Source organism: Bos grunniens, chromosome 26 (genome assembly GCF_055505025.1).
Source record: "Bos grunniens cultivar Pamir isolate PY7600 chromosome 26, Bosgru_T2T1.0, whole genome shotgun sequence".
In the NCBI taxonomy this organism is placed as follows: domain Eukaryota; kingdom Metazoa; phylum Chordata; class Mammalia; order Artiodactyla; family Bovidae; genus Bos; species Bos grunniens.
This window is the reverse complement of record NC_141190.1, coordinates 41,601,086-41,628,498: the sequence shown is the minus strand read 5'-3', so window position 1 is coordinate 41,628,498 and position 27,413 is coordinate 41,601,086. Positions and strand designations below refer to the sequence as shown.

Here is a 27,413-nt window from a genome sequence, read left to right as displayed (position 1 = left end):
TTGAATTATTTAAAGTTTTTTTTTTTTAGGATTTATGTATTGATTTTATTTTTTGGCTACAGTAGGTCTTTGTTGTGGAGAAGGCAATGGCACCCCACTCCAGCACTCTTGCCTGGAAAATCCCATGGATGGAGGAGCCTGGTAGGCTGCAGTCCATGGGGTCGCTAAGAGTCGGACACGACTGAGCGACTTCCCTTTCACTTTTCACTTTCATGCACTGGAGAAGGAAATGGCAACCCACTCCAGTATTCTTGCCTGGAGAATCCCAGGGACGGGGGAGCCTGGTGGGCTGCCGTCTATGGGGTTGCACAGAGTCAGACACGACTGAAGGGACTTGGCAGCAGCAGCAGGTCTTTGTTGCTGCACGTGGGCTTTCTCTGGTTGTGGTGAGCAGGGGCTATGCTTCGTTGCAGTGTGTGGACTTCTCGTTGCCGTGGGTTCTCTTGTTGCAGAGCACGGACTCGAGGCACTCAGGCTTCAGTAGTTGCAGTGCATGGACTCAGTAGTTGTGGCTCAAAGAATTAGTTGTTCAGCGGCATGTGGGATCTTCATGGACTGGGGATGGAACCGGTGTCCCTTGCATGGCAAGGTGGATTTTTAACCACTGAACCACCAGGGAAGCCCCTGAACTGAATTTTTAAAGAAAAAAAATCTCTACAAATTCCTAACCCAAATTCAGTGGAACTAGAGACTAATTTCAAAGAATGACAAAAGCAAACAAACAAAAGCCAATGTAAAAAATTTTATAACACCCCCGGACAGGGGAGCCTGGTGGGCTGCCGTCTGTGGGGTCACAGAGAGTCGGACACGACTGAAGTGACTTAGCAGCAGCAGCAGGATCATCAAAGAATTCACGCTTTTGAACTCTGGTGTTAGATAAGACTCTTGAGAGTCCCTTGAACAGCAAGAAGATCCAACCAGTCCATCCTAAAGGAAACCAGTCTTGAATATTCATTGGAAGCTGAAACTCCAATACTCTGGCCACCTGATGCAAAGAACTGACTCACTGGAAAAAACCCTGATGCTAGCAAAGATTGAAGGTGGGAGGAGAAGGAGACAACAGAGGATGAGATGGTTGGATGGCATCACTGACTCGATGGACATGAGTTTGGGTAAACTCCAGGAGCTGGTGATGGACAGGGAGGCCTGGCGTGCTGCAGTCCATGGGATCACAAAGGGTTGGACATGACTGAGCAACTGAACTAAACTGAGGATCCTTATCATTAATCCTACTGAGGTATAGGAAAACTAAAGGTCAGGGAGGTGAGGTAGCTTCCAGAGTCCCATAGTTTATAAGTGTACGAGCAGAAATCTGAAACTTCCTCTCTGAGGGTTGCCCAGGTGGCATTAGTGGTAAAGAATCTGCCTGCCAGTGCAGGAGACGTAAGAGATGTGGGTTCAATCCCTGGTCAGGAAGATCCCCTGGAGAAGGGCATGGCCACCCACTCCAGTACTCTTGCCTGGAGAATCCCATGGACTAAGGAGCCTGGAGGGCTACAGTCCATGGGGTCACAGAGTTGAACATGACTGAAGCGACTAAGCACACAGGATCCTTAGCTGAAAAAAAGGAAAAATACAAATTAAAATTGATGCCTATTTCTTAAAAAATGAAATGAAAGTACTAGCTCTCAAGTTTAAGGTATATAGTGGAAAACTAACACTATGAATGAATTTATTTTAAAATAAAGAAGGAACACAAAATGAGGAAGACTAAAAGTAAATAAATAAATGTACTCAAGGTATTATGAAAGAAGAGCTAAATTAACCTTCGGACATTAGAAAGTAGGAGTGCTATGAAGATAAAAGCAGAAATTAACTAAATTTTAAATTAAATAAACAGGGAGAGGACATATGTATACCTATGGCTGATTCATGTTGATATTTGGCAGAAACCAACATAATTCTGCAAAGCAATTATCCTTCCATTAAAAAATAAATAAATTCAAAATAAAAAATAATACATTTTAGGGACTTCTCTGGTGGCCCAGTGGCCTAGGCACCACGTTCCCAACGCAGGGGGCCCAGATTTGATTGCTGGTCAGGGAACTAGATCCCACATGCCGAAACTAAGACTTGGTGCAGCCAAATCAATATTTTAAAAAATAAAAATAAATTTAAAAATATTTATTTTAATCTAAATTTGAATTTAAAATAAATTTAAAAACAAATAATGGTAATTAAAACCTAGTTACAAACAATATTTACAATGAATAGAGAAAGTCTAAAAATTTAGATTAAGAAAAGAATAATATGTGTTAACTAACATGATTCACTTTTTACGGTTTTTCTACTTTGTAGATTTTAATTTTTCTTTATTGCCTTTGATCCATTTTCATGAAGCTTCCATGAGTATTTGAAAGATGTGCATTCTTATGCATGCAAAGTTCTATACATCAAATCAAGTTGCAAACTGTCCACTTTGCACACAGAGTGGTCAATAAATAATAATAAAGAAAAACAAAGCTGCTCTATTTTGAAGCCATTTATAATATGCATTGGGCTTCCCAGGTGGCACTAGTGGTAAAGAGCTCGCCTGCCAATGCTTGAGTTTGATCCCTGGGTTGGGAAGATCCCCTGGAGAAGGCATGGCAGCCCACTCCAGTATTCCTGCCTGGGAAATCCCATGGACAGAGGAGTCTTGCAGGATACAGTCCATGGGGTCGCAGAGAGTCAGACACGAAGAGACCTATCATGCACGCATGCATGACAAGCCTTAGATCAGCTTTCCTAAGCTAGGTTCCAACCGGTATTAAGTGTAAATTATCCACCCCTGTTAGTCCCTTAATCACCTCCCATGTTTATTTTTCCTTCCTGCCTTTTTTCCCTTCATATTTCCCACCAGGGCACTCCTTAAGTAACACAAAACTAACAAGAACAAAAATACTTAAGCTAAAATATATGTATTTCTTAGCTTGTGCTAAGAACTTTAGATAGGATAATACTGATTTTAATATTTTATAATAACTCTCTGATGCCAAATTATTGTCCTCATTTTAGAGGTAAGGGCAGTAAGTCAACACAGTTAAGTAATGTGCCTAAATTAGTAAGAAATTAGCTCAAGTCTATTTTACAATGAAGCCTGGTTAACCATTATGCCTACAGTCTCATCTGTTTCATTTGGCCAAGAGAGGAAATCTCTCCTGTGATATCTGATAGCTTTGCCCAGAAGGAAAGAGTGTGCTGTTTTTCCATGGTCAGAGAAGTATATCAGCTAAAGAGAGAGAGAGAGTGTGTGTGTGTTTGTGCATGAGGCTATGTGTGTGTGTGTTAAAACTGGAGATCCAGAATATCAACCTAAGTGAGCATTCCCAAAGAGTGCTAGAATGCAATGAAAATTTCATCCCCTTTGCAATATTTTCAATATTAACTTCAACCACTAATTTCAATGTTCAGAGCTTTGCTAAACTGCATTACTCTCTATATCTTAAAATACATTGAGAGAGTAGTATTGAAACATGTACATTACCATGTGTGAAACAGCCAGTGGGAATTTGCTGTATGATGTAGGGAATCCAAAGCTGGTGCTCTGTGACAACCCAGAGGGGTGGGATGGGGAGGGAGATGACAGGGCAGTTTAAGAGGGAGGGGACATATGTATACCTATGGCTGATTCATGTTAATGTATGGCAGAAACTGTCACAATATTGTAAAGTAATTATTCTCCAATTAAAATTAAATAAATACACTGAGTATCAGGTTTCGTATGTATTTTTAAAAGAGTGCTGTGTATAAAAATAACAGGGCAATAGACCAGAAAGGAGTAGACATATATCATGTTTCTGATGTGAGATAAATACAATGAGAATTTCTGTGTATGAAGAAACAATTATATTTAGGCAAATGTTAGCATTCTTTTACACAACTGAGAAGACCAATATTAATATGTAAACCAAATAAGTTTTCTGTGCCAAAAAATTTTTGAAAACTATCTCAATTATGTTTTGAGATTGGGATATTTAAAAGTTAGCAAATATTACTCATGAAATCAATAATTAAAAATGAAAATAACAGCAATTTTGTAACATTATTAACATCCTTATTATGAGGCAAAATAGCATAGCTAAGGCTGATTTTAAAAAAAGAAAAATATGATAAGAATATTGAGAGGAGAAGGAGGGCATAAATGAAATGTTCACAATAGATCATATTCCTGGGATTTCCCTGGGGGTCCAGTGGTTTAGACTCAGGGCTTCCAATGCAGGCGCTGGTTTGATCTCTGGTTGGGGAACTAAGATCCCACATGCCTTACATGCTGCCAAAAAAAAAAAAGTAGCAGTAACCAACTCTTGGATGAACAAGTGACTGTGACACAACAGGGGCCCCTTTGCACGCTTGAAAAATGCCAAGATAGCATTCACGACAGTGAAAAGGTAAGAGTAGCCGAGTGTCCATTAACTGATGAATGGATAGACCAAATGTGGTCAGTCCACACAGTGGACTATCATCCAGCCAGAAAAAGTACTGACGTACGCTACGACATGGACATATCTTGAAGGCATCATGCTAAATGAAGGCAGCCACATACAAAAAGACAACATAGGACTGTCTGATTCCCCTCATATGAAATGTCCAGGGAAAAATGACAAATCTGGAGGGACAGAAAATGGGTCCCTGGTTGCCAGTGGCTGGGGGAGGCTTGGGGGTAGTAGGGGAGAGTCTACTGATAGGCATGGGGTTTTTTCCTCAGGTGATGAAAATGTTCTAAAATAATTGTGGTGATATTTGCAAAACTCTGTAAATATAATAAAAAAAAACACTGAATGATACACTGTAAAAGAATGGATTTTATGATATGTGAATGATACCTTTTTTTAAATTTTTTTTATTAAATTCAATTTTATTGTATTGGCTCGTGAATTATATCTTGATGAGAAGAAAAATCTTACTATAGTGCTCCGAGGTGAGCACTACATATTGAAATGGTTCTGCTCTACCAAATCATCTGGTCAGGGCTTGGTCCATGAGCAGCATCATAGGCGTTGCCTGAGGGTGAGAAATGGACAATGAGAGGCTTCTCCCAGGCCTACGGAAATCACAGTCTGTACCTTAACAAGGCCCCTTCCCCGGTAATTCATATGCACATTCAAATTCAAGACACCATGATCCAAAACATTAATGAGGTCTTAAGAGTCTAGCATTGAGTGACAAGGATATAGAAGAAGTCATCATACTAACACACTTGATTTCAAAGGCATGAGATTAGAAAAAAATGTTAGAACAAATTTTAATTTAGAAAAAGAATTGTTTAATTTGTTGGCCTTTATTTCTTTACAAGTTTCTCTTTTCTTTTATAAGCAATAATTTGCTTTAAAAAAAAAACTATCCTTTTTATTTATTTGTAGGATCTTAGTTCCCCAACCAGGGATTGAACCTATGCCCTTGGCAGTGAAAGCTCAGAGTCCTGACCACTGGACCACCAGAGAACTTCCTATAAGCTCTTTAATGTTAAAAAAAGAAAGAAAAGAAATCGGGGGTGGGGGAAGTTTTGGATAATGGTGTGAAGTCCAGGGCTTAAGCATGCTATAAAAGGTCCTTGAGCTAATATCATTTGTGGTTGTTTTTGTCAGCTAGAAATCACTTCAAGTGTAGAACTTTCTCTGACCAGCTGTTGTTCTAAGTGCTGTTGACTAGCATGGCTCTGGACTCTTTTCTAAAAAACACAGGGCGATGCTTGTGGGGTGCAGAGGTTAACAGACAACCATATTTAGACCTTGAGACCCTTAAACCCCTATATCCTTGAAATGTTGATTTGCACTTTTTGATTGCTAATTTGTACTTATTGTTCCATGGTACAGATTGAAAATTAACATTTTAAAGTTTAATTTCTCTTCTGAAATGATACAATTAACATATCACTGAAGCAGTACAGATTTAATAACCTATTTCTCTTCTTATTTCTACTCCAGGTAAGCAGTATTAATAGTATACCATCAACCCTCAGATCAGAGGTTTCTGCATTCACGGATTCAATCAACCAAGGATAAAAAATATTTTGGAAAAATTTTTTCTCTGGAAAGTTTCAAAAGGTAAAATTTGAATTTGCCATGCACTGGCAACACCCAGGTAACACTTACATTGTATTTAAAGCTATTTATATAGTATTTACATACTTCATTGAATTATCTTGTACTTTTGTAGAAAATCAGTTGACCATGCATGTATGACAGGCTTCCCAGGTGGCTCAGTGGTAAAGAACATACCTGCCAATGCAGGAGATGCAAGAGACTCGGGTTCACTGCCTTGGGTAAGGAAATCCCCTGGAGGAGGAAATGGCAACCTGCTCCAATATTCTTGCCTGGGAAATCCCAAGGACAGAGGAGCCTGGCAGGCTACAGTCCATGGGGTTGCAAAGAGTTGGACATGACTGAACATGCACATGCATGCACACGTAGCTGTATGGGTTGATTTCTGGACTTTAAATTCTATTCTACTGATCTTTATGTCTATCTTCATGACAACATCACAGTCTTAGATACTATAGCTTTGTAGTAAGTTTTGGAATTAAGCATGCGTCCTTCCAACTTGGTCTTTCTTTTTCAAGGTTATTTTGGCTATTCTGGGTCCCACGCATTTCCACATGAATTTTAGGATCAGTTTCATATCTGCCTCCTGGTGAGACCCTGGAAGGCAAAGGCATGTCTTGGACTCATCTTCATGACCTGCTTGGTTTGTTGCATGTGTGGCCCATTAGTACACATCAAAAGCTGTTGAACTCAATGAAATACTACAGGGATTTTTGTCTTGAGTATAGAGGGAATTTCCACTTGGAAATAATGCTAGGTATTCATTTCAGTTCCAATGCACTGAGCTGCAAGTAGCAACTACAAAACAATTAACAATGGCCTAAACCACAGGATGGAGAAGGCGATGGCACCCCACTCCAGTACTCTTGCCTGAAAAATCCAATGGACGGAGGAGCCTGGTGGGCTGCAGTCCATGGGGTCATGAAGAGTCGGACACTACTGAGTGACTTCACTTTCGATTTTCACTTTCATGCATTGGAGAAGGCAATGGCACCTTACTCCAGTGTTCTTGCCTGGAGAATCCCAGGGATGCGGGCGCCTGGTGGGCTGCCGTCTATGGGGTCGCACAGAGTCGGACACGACTGAAGCGACTTAGCAAACCACAGGATATTTGTGGCTTACAGGGGGCTTCCCTGGTGGCTTAGAGTGTAAAGAATCTGCCTGAGATGCTGGAGATCCGGGTTCAATCCCTAGGTGAGGAAGATCCCTAGGAGAAGGAAACGGCAACCCTCTCCAGTATTCTTGCCTGGAGAATTCCATGGACAGAGGAGCCTGGTGGGCTACAGTCCACAGGGTTCCAAAGAGTCAGACACGACTGAGTGTCTAACATTTTGACTTAACAAGGAGTCTGGAGGTAGGCAGACTCCCAGACACTCAGCAATTCCGTCACGTCTATGTCCATCCTTGCCCTCCAGTGTTCCCAGTATTCTGGTCTTTTCTCGTGCTTGTCCTCTCGTCAGTAGTAGATAGATGGTTGCCATCATGCCAGACTCCATTTCCTCATGCCAGCATCACAAAGAAGAGCAAGGATGGCGATAAAGACTTTCTTTTCTGCAGGCTTTGTGAGTGATCCAAATGTGAATCTGCCTCCCATATCACTGTCCAAAACAGAATCACGTCCTATCCCTAGCCCAATCTTCAGGGAACGGGGATGATATTACCATGATTCATTTCAGGGCATGCTGCTGCTGCTGCTGCTGCTAAGTCACTTCAGTAGTGTCTGACTCTGTGCGACCCCATAGACAGCAGCCCACCAGGCTCCCCCGTCCCTGGGATTCTCCAGGCAAGAATACTGGAATGGGTTGCCATTTCCTTCTCCAATGTGTGAAAGTGAAAAGTGAAAGTGAAGTCGCTCAGTTGTGTCCAACCCTCAGCGACCCCATGGACTGCAGCCTACCAGGCTCCTCCATCCATGGGATTTTCCAGGCAAGAGTACTGGAGTGGGGTGCCATTGCCTTCTCTGACTTCAGGGCATACCTTTCCTGAAATCCAGGTTAAGCAGGAATGAGGTGTGATATACGCTGCAGAGAATAGTGCTTATCTCAAACAGTACATCTGATTCACGACATGGTATTTTTGTAGACTTGGGTAGTAACTCAACTGACATTGTTCCTTTGAAAAAAATGGGTTCTCAGCACCAAAAAGAACTCTTGAGAAACATTTGCAATACAATCCAAAATACATGGGAGATTCATATACTTATCTTTAAAACTATATTAATATAATTTCATCGTTTTTAGACCCATTTAAAAGTATTTTAGAATCTTTCAGCTTGAGGACCAAATATGAACATAAACTGTCGAGGTGTAGATATTTTAAAACGATGGTTAACAGAGTTTACTCCAAGAAAATCAAGGAACCTTGTCAATTTTCTGTTTGTTCAGTTGTTCTGTCCTCAAAAAAGGTGGGATTGGGACTTCCCTGGTGGTCCAGTGGTTACGAATTCATCTGCTAATGCAGGGGACACAGGTTCCATCCCTGGTCTGGGAGGATCCCACATAGCACAGGGGAACTAAACCCCTGTGTCACAACTGAGCCCAGAAATCTATAACCTATGCTCCCAACAAGAGAAGCCAAGGCAATGAGAAGACCAAGAACCACGACTAGTGATAAGCCCCCCACTGGTGGCAACTAGAGAAAGCCTGCCCACCCAGCAACAAGGACCCAGTGCAGTCAAAAATAAACTCAGACCGTAAAGAATCTGCCTGCAAGGCAGGAAATGAGGGTTAGGAAGATCCCCTGGAGAAGGGAATGGCAACCCACTCCAGTATTCTTGCCTGGAGAATTCCATGGACAGAGGAGCCTCGTAGGCTACTGGAGTCCATGGGGTCCCAAACAGTTGGACAGGACTGAGTGACTAACACTTTTTCACTTTCAAAAAAAAAAAAAAGTGGAGGGGGGATTACCAGCTATTCATAAACTCCACTGGGTCCCGGCCATAATGGCTCAAGGAACTAAGGTCACAGATAGTGAGTGGCAGAATCTCATCTCGTCTCCATATCCAGCGCGCATCCTGCTTAACTGCAGGAGCCTTGATCAACAAACACGGTCTGCGTGTCCATGACCTGGCAATGTCCCAGATATTTCTGTCTGGAGCTTGGAATGAATTTCCACCTGGAAGAATGCTAAATATTTGTTTTAAGGGTGTGGCTGGGTCCGGGAGAGCCAGGGAGACCCCGGGGAAGGTGAAAGTCTAATGGGGTGGGCACGGAGGACCAGACCACGAAGATTCTAAGCACCTAAAGTGGTATCCAAAGTCAGGGGCGCGCAAGGTCAGGGGCCTGAGCCGCCCGGTGCCCGCCTGGCGGCGCTGTAACCACTGCGCCCCCGGCCTCGGCCCCTGCCGCCGGCCTCCAGCCACAGGCGTCGCTGTGCGCTCGCTCCGGCAAGGGAGCCGCGTTCCGCGGAGAGCAGGAGCTCAGTTGTGCCAGGGCTTTCAGTTTCTGGCGCGAACTTCCGCCGTTCCAAAGTTGCAAGGAGGCTTGGCGCGATGTCCGGGGACAGCAGCGGCCGCCGGCCCGAGGGCCGGGGCCGGGGCCGCGACCCGCACCGGGATCGCACCCGCTCCCGCTCCCGCTCGCGGTCCCCGCTGTCGCCCGGCTCCCGCCGCGGCGCCGCGCCCGAGCGCAGGGAGGCCCCAGAGCGCCCGGGCTTGGAGGATACCGAACCGTCGGATTCCGGGGACGAGATGATAGACCCAGCGAGCTTGGAGGAGGAGACCGACCCCAGCCTCTGCCGCCAGATCCGCCATCAGTACCGCGCGCTTATCAACTCGGTCCAACGTAAGGCAGGGGCGCGAGGCGGGAACCTCGCGCAGGCCCTGCGCGGCCCGGCTGGTTCGTGCAGCCCGGGACCAGCCCCGCGCCGCCCGGCCGCGCCCGGGTTCGGGGTTTTCGAGGCGCTCGCGCATCTGTCGTGCGGATCGCAATGCACGACCTTGGCGGGGGCGCGCGAGCCCCCTGGGAGGGGGCGGGGGGGGGACCGCCCGAGTCCCCCAGCGCGGGGAACCGCCCGAGTCCCCCAGGCGGGGGAACCGCCCGAGGCCGGGCGCGGTCTGGAAGCGGGGGAGAGGAGGCACTAGGAGCTGGGGCGCATTTTCTTACATCCAGCGATTCCCCGCCGGCAGTCGCCCGCCCGCGGTAGCTGCCAGAAATGCAAATTCTCCAGCGCACCCTGGACCTACCTATTCTGACTCTGGGTGGCCCGGTTCTGCAAGATGTGGCTTGCAGAGTTGGAGAACCCTTCTGTTAAGAGCGCTCCTCAGAGGCTGCAGAAGGCGTGGAAGCCCATGGGTGAAGGTTAGGGGCAACCAAGTGGGTCCCCTTTCCAAGTTCATTCTGCTAAAGGGGTAGTCATCTTTTCTGTTGTCAGGCCGTTTTGGTTAAAGAAATACAGCTTGAAAATAACTCCACCGGGGAGCGGGGATGGGGTTGGGGGTGGGGGCTGGGACTTGGCTCTCCAGCTGCAGCTGGTTACTCTGTCAATGACTTGTTAGCCTATGATGAGCACCTTTCCCAAAGCTTCTATTTTTTTAAAATAGAAAACCGGGAGGATATATTGAATGCCAGCGACAAGTTAACAGAGGTCCTTGAAGAGGCCAACACTCTCTTTAATGGAGGTAATTCATGATTTTATGAAAGGAAGCTTTCTGTGATCATATATTTTAGGGTAATTTTAATTAGTTTTGCCTGAGAACCGAATGCTTGACACCAAACAACCCCCATTTATAAGAGTGCTTTCCTAGGTTTGGAACCTTTTTCCCTGTAGCACCACTACTGTGGTTGTGCATTATCAGGCCCTAAGCCCTGCTTCCCTGGTGGATCAGAGGTTTAAGCGTCTGCCCATAATGCGGGAGACCTGGGTTCGATCCCTGGGTCAGGGAAGATCCCCTGGAAAAGGAAATGGCAACCCACTCCAGTATTCTTGCCTGGAGAATCCCATGGACAGAGGAGCCTGGTGGGCTACAGTCCACGGGGTCGCAAAGAGTCGGACACGACTGAGCGACTTCACTTTCACTTTCAAAAGTACAAGCAGGTAGTAAGAGCTTTACATGAAATTTGGGGTGGGGGTGGGGAGCAGCAGCCAGTTTTAACAAGCGCCCCGGGTGATTCTGTTGCTTGTTCAAGTTTGAGAACTTCCTGTGTATTTTGTTTCTACTGTATTGACTGCTGAGAACTTTTATGTCTTATCTTTCTATTGACTACCCAGGATGCATTGGATGTATTAAAGAAAGAACTGAGCTGGTTTCTGACATCCTGTTTCTTTTCCTGCCTTCCTCCCGACCTCCCGTCCCTAAGCTCCTTGCTCTTGGTCCACCTAATATAACCCAGTGGGGATGGCCGTGTCTTCAGGTGGCCCTGTTGGTCTCCAGTGAGGGGAGGGGCCTGAGAAAGAGAAGAATCTCAGCACTGAACTCTAGCATTGTAGGGGGTGAAGGGGGCTCTGAAATAAAAGCTTGGTTTGAATGAAAAGCAGCAGCAGTGTTAGTGCTAAGAGTGGTCTCTGTGTTTGAAGACAGGACAGGTCAGGCAGCCCCTGATGGTGTGGGCACTGGGTCACAGAGCCTGGGGACAAGTCCTCAGACTACTTTTCCCTCCTGGCCTTTCTCTAAATTCTATGGGAGCAGAAGAGGAGAGTGCAGACCCATGCAGGTGAAGAAGTCAACAGAGCTGGCCGCTGCCTGGACACCACCACTCCACATGTTCTCTGAGAACCAGAACATTTCTTTCTTTCCACCTGGTGCAACCCCTCCTCCACTCTCTCTAGCTTTTTCTTCTCTTCTGAGCTTGGAACCCCCTGCCCAGGCTATCTCTTCAGGGTTGCTCTTGACCCCTTGTCCCCTATTATTCACCCACCACTGAAAAGTTGTTGATTAACAGATCATTTCCTGCTTGGCCAATTCCACTATGCTAGCTGGGTCGCCTTTTTAAGACACAGTTACTCAACCGGGCCCTAGGAGACAGTCAGCCAACAAAGAATTCTGCATCCTCCATATATACAGATTGGATGTTCTGTAACTCTTCAGAGGCTTGAATCCATCGGTGGGAGATGGGCACTTTTCTCACAGCTTTTGTGGCAGTGATGGGCTGGCAGCGGGGAGGGGAGGTCTAGAACAGCCCAGGAACCGGTCCCTTGCTTTTGCCTCTTGTCTCTCAGTCATTGTCATGTTCACAGTAATTCTGAAATAAAACCGGGGAGAAAATTGTGCATATGAATACAAAACTTGGAGTCAGTGCGTTCATCAGCCTGAGGAGTGTTTGGGCAATCAGAAATTCAAATGAAGTGGCCTTGAGGAGCAAGGCAGGGAGAGGCATTTGTGTGTTTGAACTCTGCCTGCCGGGTTTGTCTCTTGGCTGCTTTTTCAGTTCACCTTTGCTGGTGTTCCCGGAGCACTGTTCCACACTGCCTGTTTCCTTCTGGGGTCTGGTCTAACTGATTCCCTCAGTCCTACTGTGTCTTTCTCTAATGAACCCTCCCCCCCATCTCCCTAGACCTCATCCTGTTTCCTGGCCCCGTTTCCTTGTTTCTTTTTATTTAAATCCTTTCTTGTCTGTAGCTTATCTTAAATGTTAAAAGATGAACCTTTTTGGATCATCCCTCCTTGGAGGTCATGGCCCTGCTGCCTGTAGGCTGTTCATTTGGTGGGACCTGTGCTGCCAGGCAGAGTTTGCATCTCCCACTACCTGCCCAGCACGGAACTTCACCTGAAGCTCCTTGACAACTTACCTGTTACCGGTCTTGGCCATGCCCAAGCACAGCGCCTTACACACCGTGGGCATTCAGCTTGGCTTCCATCGTCAACACAGGTGTTAATAGTGCCTGGATGGGTTACTGGAGTCCGAGGGAACAGCCAGTGTTAGAGATGATGGAGGTTTTGTTAAACTGCGGTTAATGAAGAAATTTTTATTCAGTTCCCAGAAGCAGGAACAGTGTAGTAGAGAGCTGGCTTTTTAGGCGAGCTGAGCAGGGGAACCTGTTTTTACACAGAGATGAGTGTGTTTGAGATTTTTTTTTTCTTTTGGTCCAATGGGAAATGGGGAGTAAGTGCAGTTGGAAGTTTTGGGACAATGCCTGTGGATAAGCATGTTCCTTCTTTTTCGAACAGTGTCCCGAGCAAGAGAAGCAGTTCTGGATGCCCACTTTCTTGTTCTGGCTTCAGATTTGGGCAAAGAGAAGGCAAAGCAGCTGCGTTCTGACCTGAACTCGTTTGATATGTTACGATACGTGGAAACTCTAGTAAGTTCAAAGCTACAGAATCGTAATAAACAATGTTTCATCTCACATAGTGTACAATTATCCACTTTGCTTATATCCATATCACATGGTCTTCACTTATTTACCCTTTTGTTTGGGCCTGAGATTCCTCCAGAGAGATCTTAACCAGATTAAACACATGACAATCGAACTACGTGGTGGAATCTAGATTGGAAGTTTAGAGCAGTTTGAAAATCTCCTAGCCTTCTAAGACTCAGGGTGCTAGGTTTATTTCAAATGGCCATTTTTTCCCTCACTCGTCAGTTCATGAGTTCATTCTCAGTGACCTGGGACCTTTGTCCTAGGCTGGGCAGAAGCCCACATACAGGTAAAGTACAGCTGGACATGAGTTATGTCTGGTGGAGGGGCATGTTTTGATTTGTCTTTGAGAATATTCCAGAACCATACGCGTATGGTTGGGGTTCTGCTTTTGTTTTTTGTTGTTGTTTTATTCAACTGTCTTTGCCTCTTAATGATTGGATGGTGGTTACCCGAAATTTTGAAACTTTTGCTTGATGAATTTTTTGCCCCCAAAAAGCACAATGAGATGAACTTTGTATTTTACTTTTTTTTTTCTTCATCTTGGTTTTACTTTGAGCCAACCTCTGTCCTAGCATTTCTGTTAGGACATTGACTTTCTGTTTGTTAAAAGGTTATTAAAATGATTTAGTACCATGAGATCCGAAAAGATAAATTATTTTGTAAAGGCATGAGGCAGATGAGGTTTTTGATGTTTTTAAAAAAATTTAACAAAAAAAAAATTTAACTTAAATTTTAAACCTTAAATTTTTCTTTTTTTAAAACTTGAAGTGAAGTGCATTTTGGAAAAGGCTCAATAAAGTTGACTATATATTGGGTAATCTTTTTAAAAATTACTTTTATTTATCAGGGTGAGCTTTGTACTTTAAATTCCGTAAGTCTTAAAGCGGTCCATGCAGACCCCCAATTTAATAGCTGTCTAGACTCTGGCGGGAGGATTTTTTCAAGTATTACACCAAATATAAGGACTATAAAGAAAAAATTGGTAGATTTGACCAGATAAAAACTGAAATGTCTTCCTCCCAGTGTGCAGTGGTAGAATGGTTGGCACGAGAATGGAACAGTGCTGACTGTGTCTCTGACTGGGTTCTGGCAGCCTCTCTTTTCTTCAAAGTTTAACTGCCTTTAAAGGGTTAAGCTCTCTGAGGGCTTTTTGATTACTGTTTATATATGGTATTGCTGTTTTAATTTGATAACTTCTAGGCATTTCATAATTTTATAATGTAATAAAAATGTACTTTCATAAAAGCAAATTTAATACACTTTCTGCAAGATAGCTTGAGATAAGAGAATTATTAGACTTCCGCCAACTCTTCCCAGGAAGTAACCTTTAAGATGAGTGAATCTCCCTTATGCTAGGTGCTGCTCCCTGGAAAACCTAATCTGCAAGCTAATCAGCGGTCTCCAGGAGGTTGGCTGGAAACGAAAATTGAAAGCCAGCTAAACTTCCATGTTCTATCTCAGAGTGTTTGCTTAGGGATGTGACTTTCTATTTTTATGCTAATTCAGTATTGCTGATAGTTATAAAAATGCGTTGTGTGAGATCAGGCCCAGCGAGCTAAGTTCTGGTTTGCCCGCCCCTCGGCCTGCAGGGGCTAGAGCAGGGTTTCTCAGCCTGGGCACTAAGTGCATTTTGGGCTGGTTGAGTCTTTGTTTCGTTGGCACCTGCTGTAGGATGCTGAGCACTATCCTGGCTTCTACCCACTAAATGCCCTCTATGGCATTTAGTAACACAGCCCTCCCTGCCATCCACCCAGTTGTGACGATCAAAAGTGTCTCTAGACAGAATGCCTGTGGGGGTTAAATTGCTCCAGTTGGGACCCGTTGGTCTGGATCATCTCACTTTCTCACCAAAAAGTCCTGAGTACCTTGAAGAATAGTTTCTGCCAAAAAGAAAGGTGCCTTTGAAAACAGGAAATTTGTAATAAGAAATTGAGCCAATATGTTAGGACACTGAAAACAGACTTTGCCTCTGGCCTTTTGTGTAGTGATAGAGATAATTGAGTGCCCTGAATGATTGCTCGTGGCTTAACTGGGGTTTCTGTTTCCCTTCGTTTTTGTAGCTGACTCATATGGGTGTAAATCCGCTAGAAGCTGAAGAACTCATCCGTGATGAAGACAGTTCTGATTTGGAATTCATAGTCTATGACTCCTGGAAAATATCAGGCAAAACAGCAGAAAACACCTTTAATAAAACCCATACATTCCACTTTCTGTAAGATTATTTTGAAAATCTGACAGACCAGCCATTTGTAAACCTTAAATTGTATTTTATTGTAGGGACAACAATTATTTGGTATTGTAGAGGAGATAGTCATGATGCCATCGCTCGGAGACTTTCTAAAGTTTGATTTAAAAGCCCATAATATCTTGTGGATGGATCCTCATCCAGCTTAACTGGAGCAGGAAAGGCCGTGGGCTGGCACCTCCTTATCAGGGCACTCTGCTGGCACCTTTGCCTTCTAGCATGGGAGACTTTAGGTCTGTGACATAATGTCTGGCTTTATCATCTTTAAAAGTCCTTATTACGTAGGAGGATGATACCTCCTATGAAAGGTATCTTAAGAGTCTACCAATATACGTAAAGTGCCATTTATTATATATAATCCCTGTCAGATGATCGCTGTCCTGTATTTGAAGACTAGTTGAGTCACTGTCACATAAACTGCCCAGTTCCTCTTTTTTTGGATGCAGCTTTGATTTTGAAAAGCTTTTCTTTATACTCAAATGGAATTGGCTTCTGTCTTAATTTCCTAGTTCAGTCATATGAAGACGCTAAGAACAACCCTTACTGGTTCTTTTGTAAGACAGCCTTTAAAATAACCAGTAGATAATTTCTCCAGGGCAACCACTCAAGTGGTTTCTTCCTTAAGTGGTTAGCTTAGGGCATGTGTCTATCCTGAGTGCCCTTCTAAACCTCCTGAGATTGGTAGTGCTTCAGAAGGCTTTGGAGATGTAGATTTAATAAGTCTATGGTGCAGGGCCAGGCATCTGGGTTTTCTTCTTATTTTCCAAGGCATCTGTTTTTAACAAGACTTCCCTTAATTCAAGTGCCCAGAATCACTGTATATTACAGCAAAAAGATCAAATTTCTTTATTATAGGAAAAGTCTAAATCTTTCTTTTTTTTTTTTTGCTGTTGAATTAGGCTCCACCATAAATGCAGGATCTAAAGATAGCCTTTTGGGAATTCCCTGGTGGTCCAGTGGTTAGGACTCCAAGCTCTCACTGGCAAGGGTGTGGGTTCAATCCCTGGTCGGGGAAGTAAGATTCCCCCAAGCCTCGAGGCATGTCCAAAAAAAATAGAAAGATAGCCTTGGGTTATATAACTTAAACCCTTTGTCATCATCTAGCCCAATTTGCGGCTAATGATTTACTTACAGCTTTGCAGCCTTGTACTTGCTGTTGCCTTGGCCTGCAGTGACCTTTCCCCCATGTTTTCTTTCCATCTGGTAAGGTTTGCTTGGGCTTCTCGGTTGACCCTAGTGGTAAAGAAGCCACCTGCTGATGCAGGAGATATAAGAGACTCGGGTTCCATCCCTGGGTCTGGAAGATCCCCTGGAGGAGGGCACCACAACCCACTCCAGTATTCTTGCCTGGGGAATCCCATGGGCTACAAAGAGTAGACATGCCTGAAGCAGCTTAGCGCCCACATGATCTCTACTGTATGCTTTGATTCCCTCCAGTGCAGGGACCACAGGGGACTGCGTTCTCTGGGCCCTGGTTGTTTTCTGCCTGCTATGTCTGTTGCTGTAGGGTTTTGGGAGGTGGAGGGAGTCCAAAAGGGAAAGGAATCGCGTGGCCTCTGCCTTACCTGTTATCTCGTAAGACAGGTGTGTTCTGGAGTCCCAGGCAGTGGGGCTCTGCTCTGGCACCCCCAAAAGCCCAGTGGGGCTATTCATCCCCGTCCCCCACACACGTTCGTCCTTCCCCTGATCTCTGAAGCTGGCTCTGCAAAACAGACAACAGGCTAGCTGGGAGGACCACAGAGGGCATACTGATTGACTTACTATTGAGAGTAAAATACAAAAGTATTGGGGAGGAACCTGGTTGAATTCTTTGAGAAACACAGAAGGAGCAGAAAGGCTGTCACAAACCCGACAGAGTCTTGGTCCCATGTCACTCATACACCACTGATGCCTGGGCTGAATTTGAGGATGCTGTGGGAACTGCTTTCAGTTAGTGAAATTAGTTTGTTTTAAAAACAAAGACATGAAAGCATATTTTTCATTAGGTTGGGTTCAATACAAGGAGAGTGCCCTGTGCCAAAGCCACGAATTGAACGTCCAAGAAAAGTTCGTATGATAGAAGAGCAGCAGGCAATGCCTGCCCAGGTTTGTTTGTTCAAATGTTGCTTTTTTAAAACGCTTAATTTAAAATAGCCATTAGTATCATATACCTGTAATTTGGCTGTCTTTTCTCAGGGTTTGGGTCTGGAGTCAGGCTCTGTCACTTAAAAAGTAACCATTTAATGTTTGAATCATTTTTGAGGTGTTTAGTCTTTAAACATTTTATTGGATGGGCCACTTGTCTTAGTTCTTAACCCATTTCTGTAGTATGGATTAGTTCTCCCAAAACAGGTTTCTTAACTTCGGCACTGTCGGCATTTGGGGCTGGATAATTCTTTGCTGTGAGAGGCTCTCCTGTGCATTGTAGGATGTTTAGCAGCATCCTTGGCCTCTTCCCAGTAGATGCTAACAGCCTCCTCTCATGTTCCCCCCTCCCATCCCAAGTATGACAACCAAGTGTTAGAAAATGTCTCATCGTGGGGGTGGGCGGTGGGGTGGCGCTGCAGAAAAATCACTCCCAGGTGAGAACCACTGCCCCTTTTATAATTTGCTATTTTACATTCAACCTGAAAATGATGGATTTGGTTATGTTACTCCTCTCAGATAATTCATATGAAAATGTTACTAAAGCTAGGAAAATCTTTTTTAACTGTCAATTTTAAGACAGGAATAAAAACTGTTAGAAATCCTAAGTAAAAGATATTTAGAGGAGTTTGGCTGGGGAAGAGAGCAGAAAAGGTTAACATAACAGGCAGGCCAGCAGGTCAGTCTGCCTGATAACAGCTTTGTATTTTCAGTTAAAAAGAATGGAAGAGTCTCATCAAGAAGCAACAGAAAAAGAAGTGGAAAGAATCTTGGGATTGTTGCAAACATACTTTCAAGAAGATCGTAAGTACGATACCAAGCTCAAAATGGAGCGACCTGTATTTGTCAGTTAGGCCTGTGTCACTTGGAATGAGAAGCTATTTTTATTTAAAAGGCATATATGTAATGCTTGAATCATTTTGATTTTTCTTGACATGTCTTTTATGAGACTTCTCTAGAAATCCCATGAGAACATTGGTGAAGGAAATTCTCATTTTTATTTTTCAGACGGGATATTTTTTCTGTTACAAAATAATACATGCCAAAGACGTGAGAAAAGTAAAAAGCCAAGTTCCTGTTCTACCTGACCTCACTCCCTCGAGGTCGCCACTTACAAAATGTGATGTGTGTATTTTCAGACTTTCTCATGTCTATGTCAGTCATAATAAATATACAACTAAGTAGTTGGGATTTTTTGTTGTTGGTGATGGTGGTGTTTTGCTTTTTTCAAAGCAAAATAATATACACATTTTTCTGCAAGATGACTTGTCCATTTGGACATTTTCCCGTATTGGTACATGCAGATCCTGCTTACTCTTTTCAATGATTCCCATTGGGTGACTGTATCATACATTTAACAAATCCTCTGTTAGTGGACAAGTTCTTTATAGCATTTTTCTCTTGTATAAACTACTGGAGTGAAAAATCTGGGCACACCACTTTGTGCACGTGTGCTAATATTTCTGTAGGATGGCTTTTTAAAGGAGGATCGCCGGGGAAGTGGGCATGCAGATTTTTGATAGATATACCAGATTGTCCTCCAGTGGGGTTGTATTGATTTCCATCCCAAAACAGGATGAATGCCCACTTCCTTTCTTTGGTTAACACTAGAGAATATTAGTCTTAATTGATGAGCAAAAGTAATTTTTCCTCTGTTGAAGAATTTTTTCCTCTTTTGTCTTTAGCTGATACTCCGATGTCCTTCTTTGACTTTGTGGTTGATCCACATTCTTTCCCCCGGACAGTGGAAAACATCTTTCATGTTTCTTTTATTATAAGGGTAAGATTTAAGATTATTTCTCTGTTTTTCTTTGCTTTTAAAAGAGTAAATAATAACAGGTATAGATGAGAGGTGGCTAAGGAATTTGTACTGACCAGTATGTGTTTTAGACCCATTGTAGCAATGGCACCCCACTCCAGTACTCTTGCCTGGAAAATCCCATGGACGGAGGAGCCTGGTGGGTTGTAGTCTGTGGGTTCGCTGAAGGTCGGACACGACTGAGCGACTTCACTTTGACTTTTCACTTAAATGCATTGGAGAAGGAAATGGCAACCCACTCCAGTGTTCTTGCCTGGAGAATCCCAGGGACGGGGGAGCCTGGTGGGCTGCCGTCTATGGGGTCGCACAGAGTCAGACACGACTGAAGCGACTTAGCAGCAGCAGCAGAACACTGACGAGTCACAGGCCAAAGAAACTAGCTAAAAAATTAAGTGCTTGCTTTTACATTTTAGACATTTTTGGAGCTTACAGATTAGGTCACTATGTGATATACATGTTAAATTTCCCAAATTTGTTAGTTGTTATGTAAGAAAATACCCTTGTTTTCAAGAAATATATGCCGAAGTTGTAGGGAAAAGGGCTTCCCAGGTGGCACAGTGGTAAAGAATTTGCCAGCCAGTTCAGGAGATGCAAGAGATGCAGATTTGATCCCTGGTTTGGAAGATCCCCTGGAGAAGGAAATGGCAAAGCACACCAGTATTCTTGCCTGGAGAATTCTATGGGCAGAGAAGCCAGTCCATGGGGTTGCAAAGAGTCGGACTCGACCGAGTGACTACACTTTCACTTTCAGAGAGAAAGCAGTAATATAAATATGGCAAAACACGAACAGTTGGTGACCCTGGGGAAAGAATGTATGGGAGGTCTTTGCAGTAGTCTTGTAACTCTTAAGTCTGAAGTAATTTCAAAACAGATGGTTCAGGAGGAAAAAAAAAGAAAAATTCTCAGAAGTGTACCTTGAGAATTTTCTCTAGGCTGTCTTCAGTCTTATGTCCGGTTGCAATCCTGGACTTCTAAGATTAATTCAATTTTAACAAAATAGAATCTTGTGTTGACAAAAGTGGTTTTTTTTTGGACAAAAGTGTTTTTTCAGAAATGATAACTAAAGCATATTCGGTCAACGGTCAGTGATAGTATTACGCATCATAAAATGTGTTGTATTCAGGAACTCCCTGACAGTCCAAAGGTTAGGACTCCTCGCTCTCACTGCTGAGGGCCTGGGTTCAGTCCCTGGTGGGGGACCTAAAATCCCACCAGCTGCATGGCTCAGCCAAAAAATAATCATAATAATAAAATGTGGAGTACTCAAAAAGTATGAATCAGTCAAAGAGCCAAGATGGTTGTAGTTTTATTTAAGAGATCTTGGGGATGAGGTTGTGCCTGGGTAAGCAAGCTGATTAGAACCTGAAAGATACCCCATGTAGAGGGAGATGTTAGAGAAGGCTTGTCTGTATACACTCCACACTATTGTTATGGTATATTTTGATTGTCTAAGGTTTAGAATTTTCTCACTGAGTAATTTTTTCATCCAATGCCTGAAGGTTTTGAATCTAAATTTCAGTCTTTGTGTTATAGGATGGTTTTGCAAGAATAAGACTTGACCGAGACCGACTGCCAGTAATAGGTAAATGATTCTATGTCCAGAAAAGTTAGTTTTAAAGAAAATGTATTTGTTACTGGAGGGTGTGAAATGTATTTTATTAAATGTAAATTGAGTTTTTATTTTAGGCGACAAACTTTTACAATGTCTTCCTCAACTAACTGAAAATACTGAAAACTTGATCATAGTTTAAAACTGATGGATTCAGTTCTGTCATTGATTCAATATTTACTGCTGTGAAGAATAACAAGAAATGATGTAGTTTCCCTTCAATTTTAATTTAGAAAGTCTGTAATTACAGTTATTTTTGTAGTTTCCTTCTATTTTATCCCTAATGTCAGCTCTTCCTCTCCAGAATCTTTTTTTTTTTCTTTCTTATGTTTTTGCCTCTTATATACAAGTTTCATTTAAATATCTCTCACAGTTAGAAAATTGATGTCAAAAAAGAACATTGCTATACAATTTACAAATGTCAGTAAATATTAAAGAGCATGGTTAATACAGAGAGAATCTTAATTTTGTTGAATGATTCACATTCTCCATTATTCTTTGCCTTCTAAGGCCTACTGTACAGAATGAAGTGTTTTCATTGCATTTACCAGTTCCTTTAAAAAGTTCTTACTTTCATACTGGACACACTAGACCTTAGCTCTCTGTTTCGTTCATAGATATGCCGAGTTTTTCAAATGATTGGAATGTGTTATTTTACCATATGTATTTTTTTTTTTAATGGAAGCAAGCGGGGTTACTTTCTATTGTAATAATACAACACTAATGCATGAATTCCTAATAAGGATATAATATTCTAAGCATCTGCTTGGTACAGGTGTCTTTCCTATTATTCATTGGTTTCTGTTCAGATTACCTCTTCTGATTTGAAAACTTTGCCTCTCAAACAGAGCCTGTTAATATTAATGAAGAAAGTGGAGGAAACACTCAAATTAGGAATCAAGCAATTATAGCTTTGAGTTATCGAGACTGGGAGGTAAAGCCCTGCATGTTACCCCAGGCAATTTTTTTCCAAGAATTCCTTTGCTGTAAACTCAGTGCCCACATGCTGTCTGTTCTCTACCAGGAGATTGTGAGGACCTTTGAGATCTCAGAGCCTGTGATTACTTCAAGTCAGAGCCAGCAGAGGCTAAGTGCTTGACACCAGCTGAAGGTAACATTTCCCATGGGACAGCTGCATGTATTTATCATAGTTTCTGTCTCACTTTTTCATCTTCTGGTGAAATTTGGATTTTGCTTCCCTCTAGTGCCCCATTCTTAAAATTGTGTGTAACTGGTGAGAAGGGCAGAACACGACCCATTGGTTGCAAGTTCCCACCTTTGGATTGATTACTTTGGTCATCTTAAGATGTGCAGTTGAAAGAGAGCAGAGATTGTTCTTGGTTTGGCATTCTCCCCACCCCCACAATAAATGGATAAATGAGATAATGGAATATTGAATCCTCCCATCAGTTTTGTTCACTGTCCCATTAGCTTTGCTTACTTTATGCAGACAAAGTAGAAAAGGAAAATTAAAGTAGAACTATCTTGGAATGATGTTGGTAATAGGCATTTCTGAAACCTGTGTTTTGCTTATGAAATAATTCTCCATTTTTATAAAGGAGATGGGAAAGGGAATCTTAGAAATGACCTGGTATTCTGTACTGCACACAGCTGTGGGTAGGGATCAGGAGATGGGATCCTGTTGGCTCTGCCCCTTTAAAATGTCAGGCAAGTCAGTCTTACTCTGCTTGGTTTTCCTTCTCTATAAATTTGTAAAGTGGGGTTCTGAGTTAAAGTTAAAATTAGCTTTTCAGTACTTAGTGTAAACTCTTAATATATGGTTCAATTATTTGAGCTTTTGTTCCAAGGTAATTGAAGGAAAGAGGAGAACTGACATTAGATCTATACTGTGGGTTTACTTGGGCCCTCCTCCCTGAGGAGGAGCTGGTTGGTAGATTTCCTTTATGCATCTTAAATGAACTTTTGATTTACCATTTATTAACTGTTAACCAGCTATTTCCCTCCTTTGTTTTTTAGGACTCAAGTGGATGCTTCCCTCCTTTGTTTTTTAGGACTCAAGTGGGTGCTGAAATCCAAAAAGGAAAGCAGCATGTATTGTATATATTGTATGATCAAACATTTTTAAAGACAGATTGTTTTTAATAAAATGTAGCTTTTGATAGTTAAGGAATTTGTCATATTTGTCTTGGATTAAAGGAAATTCATTGCCATATGCACAAATAATTGCAGTTATTCTGTATTTTCTGTTCTTGGGAGAGTTTCTGCTTTATCTAGCCCTATCCCATTGAAAGTTTTAGTTAGGTTGTTAATGGCTTAAAGATCATTATGGTTCTCTGTGCATCTTTTTTAGCTGTAAAGTTAGCCAGTCAGGTCAACACTTATTAGGTTGTACCATATGAAATTGTTTTCATAGGTAAGATACAGTCAAATATCAGCAATTTTATGTGCTTCAGCCTGTGATTTACACACAAGGAACTGTTCAATCCTCTTTCAAGCCAAGCCAGACCACTTTTTGGGGCAACGCCAACCCTGGATTCATCTTAACAGTAGTCCTCTCTGCACCTGAGGGCTGCTGACTACCACAGAGAAAAGCTGTGCAGCTTCGGGTCAAGTGATGCTGCTCCCAGGGGTGCTGGGCCGTCAGGTCCGTCCTTGATGTTCTTTCTGAGTCCTAGTTGGTTCCTCTTCCCGCCCTTCTCCACCCGTCCTTTCTCACTCCTTCCCTCTTATGTCAGAGGTAGAGTTGTCTCATCTGCAGAGGCTTTGGTCTCCTGTGTCCCCATCCCCGGTCTCTGCTGTGAGTCATCCCTTCTCCAGACCCAGCACTTGCCCTTCAACCCTGTTTATCTCTCGTCTTCTAAAAATTACTGTGACCCTTCTCAAGTTACCTCCTTTTAAAGTAACAATCACTTGCTGTCTCCTCATGAGCGCTCCCACCATGCTGTGGGGCACCTCCTTTCCCACCATCCTAAAGGCTCACTGCTGGTGACGCTTCCAAAATTGTTAAATCCAGTGGATAAATACTAGGCATTTGACACTTGAAAACTTTACTTTCTGAAAACTGTACATCCTTTTACTTGGTCCTCTCCCTGGTTCCCCTTCCACCAGTTTAGGAATCTCATGATTTGTAGTTCATCTGTATCCTGAACATTCCCCCAAGTTTCTTGAACTAAACTTCTCTGAAAAGCCACAGATGCACATAACCAGTGGCTTGCTGGACAGCACGTGGGCCTGTTTTAAACATATGTGTAAAACAGCTCCCAAAGCAAAGGAGAAAAGGAAAGATATATGCATCTGAATGCAGAGTTCCAAAGAATAGCAAGGAGAGATAGAAAGCCTTCCTCAGCAATCAATGCTAAGAAATGGAGGAAAAAATAGAATGGGAAAAACTAGAGATCTCTTCAAGAAAATTAGATATCAAGGGAACATTTCATGCAAAGATGGGCTCATTAAAGGACAGAAATGGTATGGACCTAACAGAAGCAGAAGATATTAAGAAGAGGTGGCAAGAATACACAGAACTGTACAAAAAAGATGACCCAGATAATCATGATAGTGTGATCACTCACCTAGAGCCAGACATCCTGGAATGTAGAGTCAAGTGGGCCTTAGGAAGCATCACTACAAACAAAGCTAGTGGAGGTGATGGAATTCCAGTTGAGCTATTTCAAATCCTGAAAGATGATGCTGTGAAAGTGCTGCACTCAATATGCCAGCAAATTTGGAAAACTCAGCAGTGGCCACAAGCCTGGAAAAGGTCACTTTTCATTCCAATTCCAAAGAAAGACAATGCCAAAGAATGCTCAAACTACAGCACAATTGCACTCATCTCACACTCTAGCAAAGAAATGCTCAAAATTCTCCAAGCCAGGCTTCAGCAATACGTGAACCATGAACTTCCTGATGTTCAAGCTGGTTTTAGAAAAGGCAGAGATCAAATTGCCAACATCTGCTGGATCATCAAAAAAGCAAGAGAGTTCCCAGAAAAACATCTATTTCTGCTTTGTTGATTGCCAAAGCCTTTGACTGTGTGAATCACAATAAACTGGAAAATTCTGAGAGATGGGAATACCAGACCACCTGACCTACCTCTTGAGAAATCTATATACAGGTCAGGAAGCAACAGTTAGAACTGGATATGGAACAACAGACTGGTTCCAAATAGGAAAAGGAGTACATCAAGGCTGTATATGGTCACCCTGCTTATTTAACTTATATGCAGAGTACATCATGAGAAATGCTGGGCTGGTGAAGTACAAGCTGGAATCAAGATTGCCGGGAGAAATATCAATTAACCTCAGATATGCAGATGACACCACCCTCATGCCAGAAAGTGAAGAGGAACTAAAAAGCCTCTTGATGAAAGTGAAAGAGGAGAGTAAAACAGTGGGCTTAAAGCTCAACATTCAGAAAACTAAGCTCATGGCATCTGGTCCCATCACTTCATGGGAAATAGATGGGGAAATAGTGGCAGACTTTTATTTTGGGGGGCTCCAAAATCACTGCAGATGGTGACTGCAGCCATGAAATTAAAAGATGCTTACTCCTTGGAAGGAAAAGTTATGACCAACCTAGACAGCATATTAAAAAGCAGAGACATTCCTTTGCCAAGAAAGGTCTGTCTAGTCAAGGCTATGGTTTTTTCAGTGGTCATGTATGGATGTGAGAGTTGGACTGTGAAGAAAGCTGAGTGCCGAAGAATTGATGCTTTTGAACTGTGGTGTTGGAGAAGACTCTTGAGAGTCCCTTGGACTGCAAGGAGATCCAACCAGTCCATCCTAAAGGAGATCAGTCCTGAGTGTTCATTGGAAGGACTGATGTTGAAGCTGAAACTCCACCACTTTGGCCACCTGATGCGAAGAACTGACTCATCTGAAAAGACCCTGATGCTGGGAAAGATTGAGGGCAGGAGGAGAAGGGGACGACGGAGGATGAAATGGTTGGATGGCATCACCAACTCGATGGACAGGAGTTTGAGTAAACTACAGAAGTTGGTGATAGACAGGGAGGCCTGGTGTGCTGCAGTCCATGGGGTCGCAATGAGTAGGCCACGACTGAGTGACTGAACTGAACTGAACTGAAAACAGCTCCTAAATTCATTGTCCATGTAATTCCTGGATGGCACCTTTACTAATCATAAAGAAACCTAGGGTTTCTCTTCTCTTTTACCCCCATAGGCTCTGCCTTCATCAGTCACTAATCACCATCCGGCCTCTTGATTCTCTGCATCTTGCCCAGCTTTCTGCTACAGGCTCCTGTCTGTGTCCCCACTTACTGTCTCTCCTTTAGATCTCTTCCATGTCTTCAAGACCACTTGTCAGTTTCGCAGTTATCTCCCCACTGCCTTTGAGATTTGATACCCTGAGCTCTTTACCAATGTTCAAAGCCTCAAGAGGATCAGGCCTTTTACCTGCATTTCCAGGCTTGCTTCCTCCTCTCTGCTGCTGCTAAGTCGCTTCAGTCGTGTCTGACTCTGTGCGACCTCATAGACGGCAGCCCGCCAGGCTCCCCCATCCCTGGGATTCCCCAGGCAAGAACACTGGAGTGGGTTGCCATTTCCTTCTCCAATGCACAAAAGTGAAAGTGAAGTCGCTCAGTTGTGTCCAACTCTTAGCGACCCCATGGACTGCAGCCTACCAGGCTCCTCCATCCATGGGATTTTCCAAGCAAGAGTACTGGAGTGGGGTGCCATTGCCTTCTCCATCCTCCTCTCTGAATTCCTGCTGTTGGTTTCATTTTGGTAAAATGGCTTTACTGAGATATATTTTACATATCATACTGTTCACCCATTTAAAATGTGTAATTAATCCGTTGTTTTTTAGTCCACTTTCAGGGTTGTGCGACCATCACCACAATCTGGTTTTAGAACATTTTTGTCCCCACAACCCAGTAGCAGTCACTGCCCCCCTCCATCCACTCTAAACCCTCAGCCCTATCCAACCAGTAACCTGCATTCTGTCCATGAATCTCTTATCTTCATAAATTTGCCTATTCTGGACATTTTGCAGAAATCGAATCACATGTGGTCTTAACATTTTATTTTCTTCAAGCATGTATGTTTAGAGTCAATTTTTCCTCCATGTGCATTCTACTTGTTTCAGACTCTCATCATTAAGAATCCTAAAAGTGGTTACCTTTTGCAAACTAAGGTGGCAAAGCTGTTCCTTTGCATTTTGTATCTTTCTGTAGTTGAGTTTTCCATGTACTTTATCGTTATTTTAAAAAATTATCAACAGAAGTTATCTGGACAGTGAGATTATCGGCCACTTAATTCTTAACTCTCTGAAGAGAAGGGAAAAAAAACCAAACTAATCTGTTCTCAAAAATCAGTCAAAA

General features: G+C 43.0%; 1 protein-coding gene and 1 long non-coding RNA gene across 6 annotated transcripts; one reads left to right on the top strand and one right to left on the bottom strand.

The window, feature by feature from the left end:
- Window positions 1–15: 15 nt before the first annotated feature.
- Window positions 16–10,337, bottom strand: LOC147344454 (uncharacterized). Of its 2 annotated transcripts, none has more exons than XR_015155424.1 (2): window positions 10,207–10,337; window positions 16–1,557 (listed from the first exon to the last, which is right to left on the bottom strand). It is a non-coding gene; the product is annotated as an uncharacterized LOC147344454 (long non-coding RNA). The 2 variants fall into 2 exon arrangements; XR_015155425.1 differs by lacking the exon at window positions 16–1,557 and adding an exon at window positions 4,784–4,983 and having other exon boundaries at window positions 10,207–10,335.
- Window positions 9,422–23,243, top strand: NSMCE4A (NSE4A component of SMC5/6 complex). 4 transcript variants are annotated; one of them, XM_086377936.1, is made up of 11 exons: window positions 9,422–9,805; window positions 10,564–10,641; window positions 13,129–13,259; window positions 15,380–15,531; window positions 17,550–17,649; window positions 18,402–18,492; window positions 19,374–19,468; window positions 21,041–21,089; window positions 21,965–22,050; window positions 22,141–22,227; window positions 23,129–23,243. In XM_086377936.1, the coding sequence occupies exons 1-10, from the start codon at window positions 9,514–9,516 to the stop codon at window positions 22,213–22,215; spliced, it is 1,149 nt and encodes a 382-aa protein (XP_086234062.1). In that variant the 5' UTR covers window positions 9,422–9,513; the 3' UTR covers window positions 22,216–22,227; window positions 23,129–23,243. The 4 variants fall into 4 exon arrangements, with proteins under 4 accessions (XP_086234062.1, XP_086234061.1, XP_086234065.1 ...); XM_086377935.1 differs by having other exon boundaries at window positions 23,094–23,243; XM_086377939.1 differs by having other exon boundaries at window positions 9,422–10,321.
- Window positions 23,244–27,413: the final 4,170 nt, after the last annotated feature.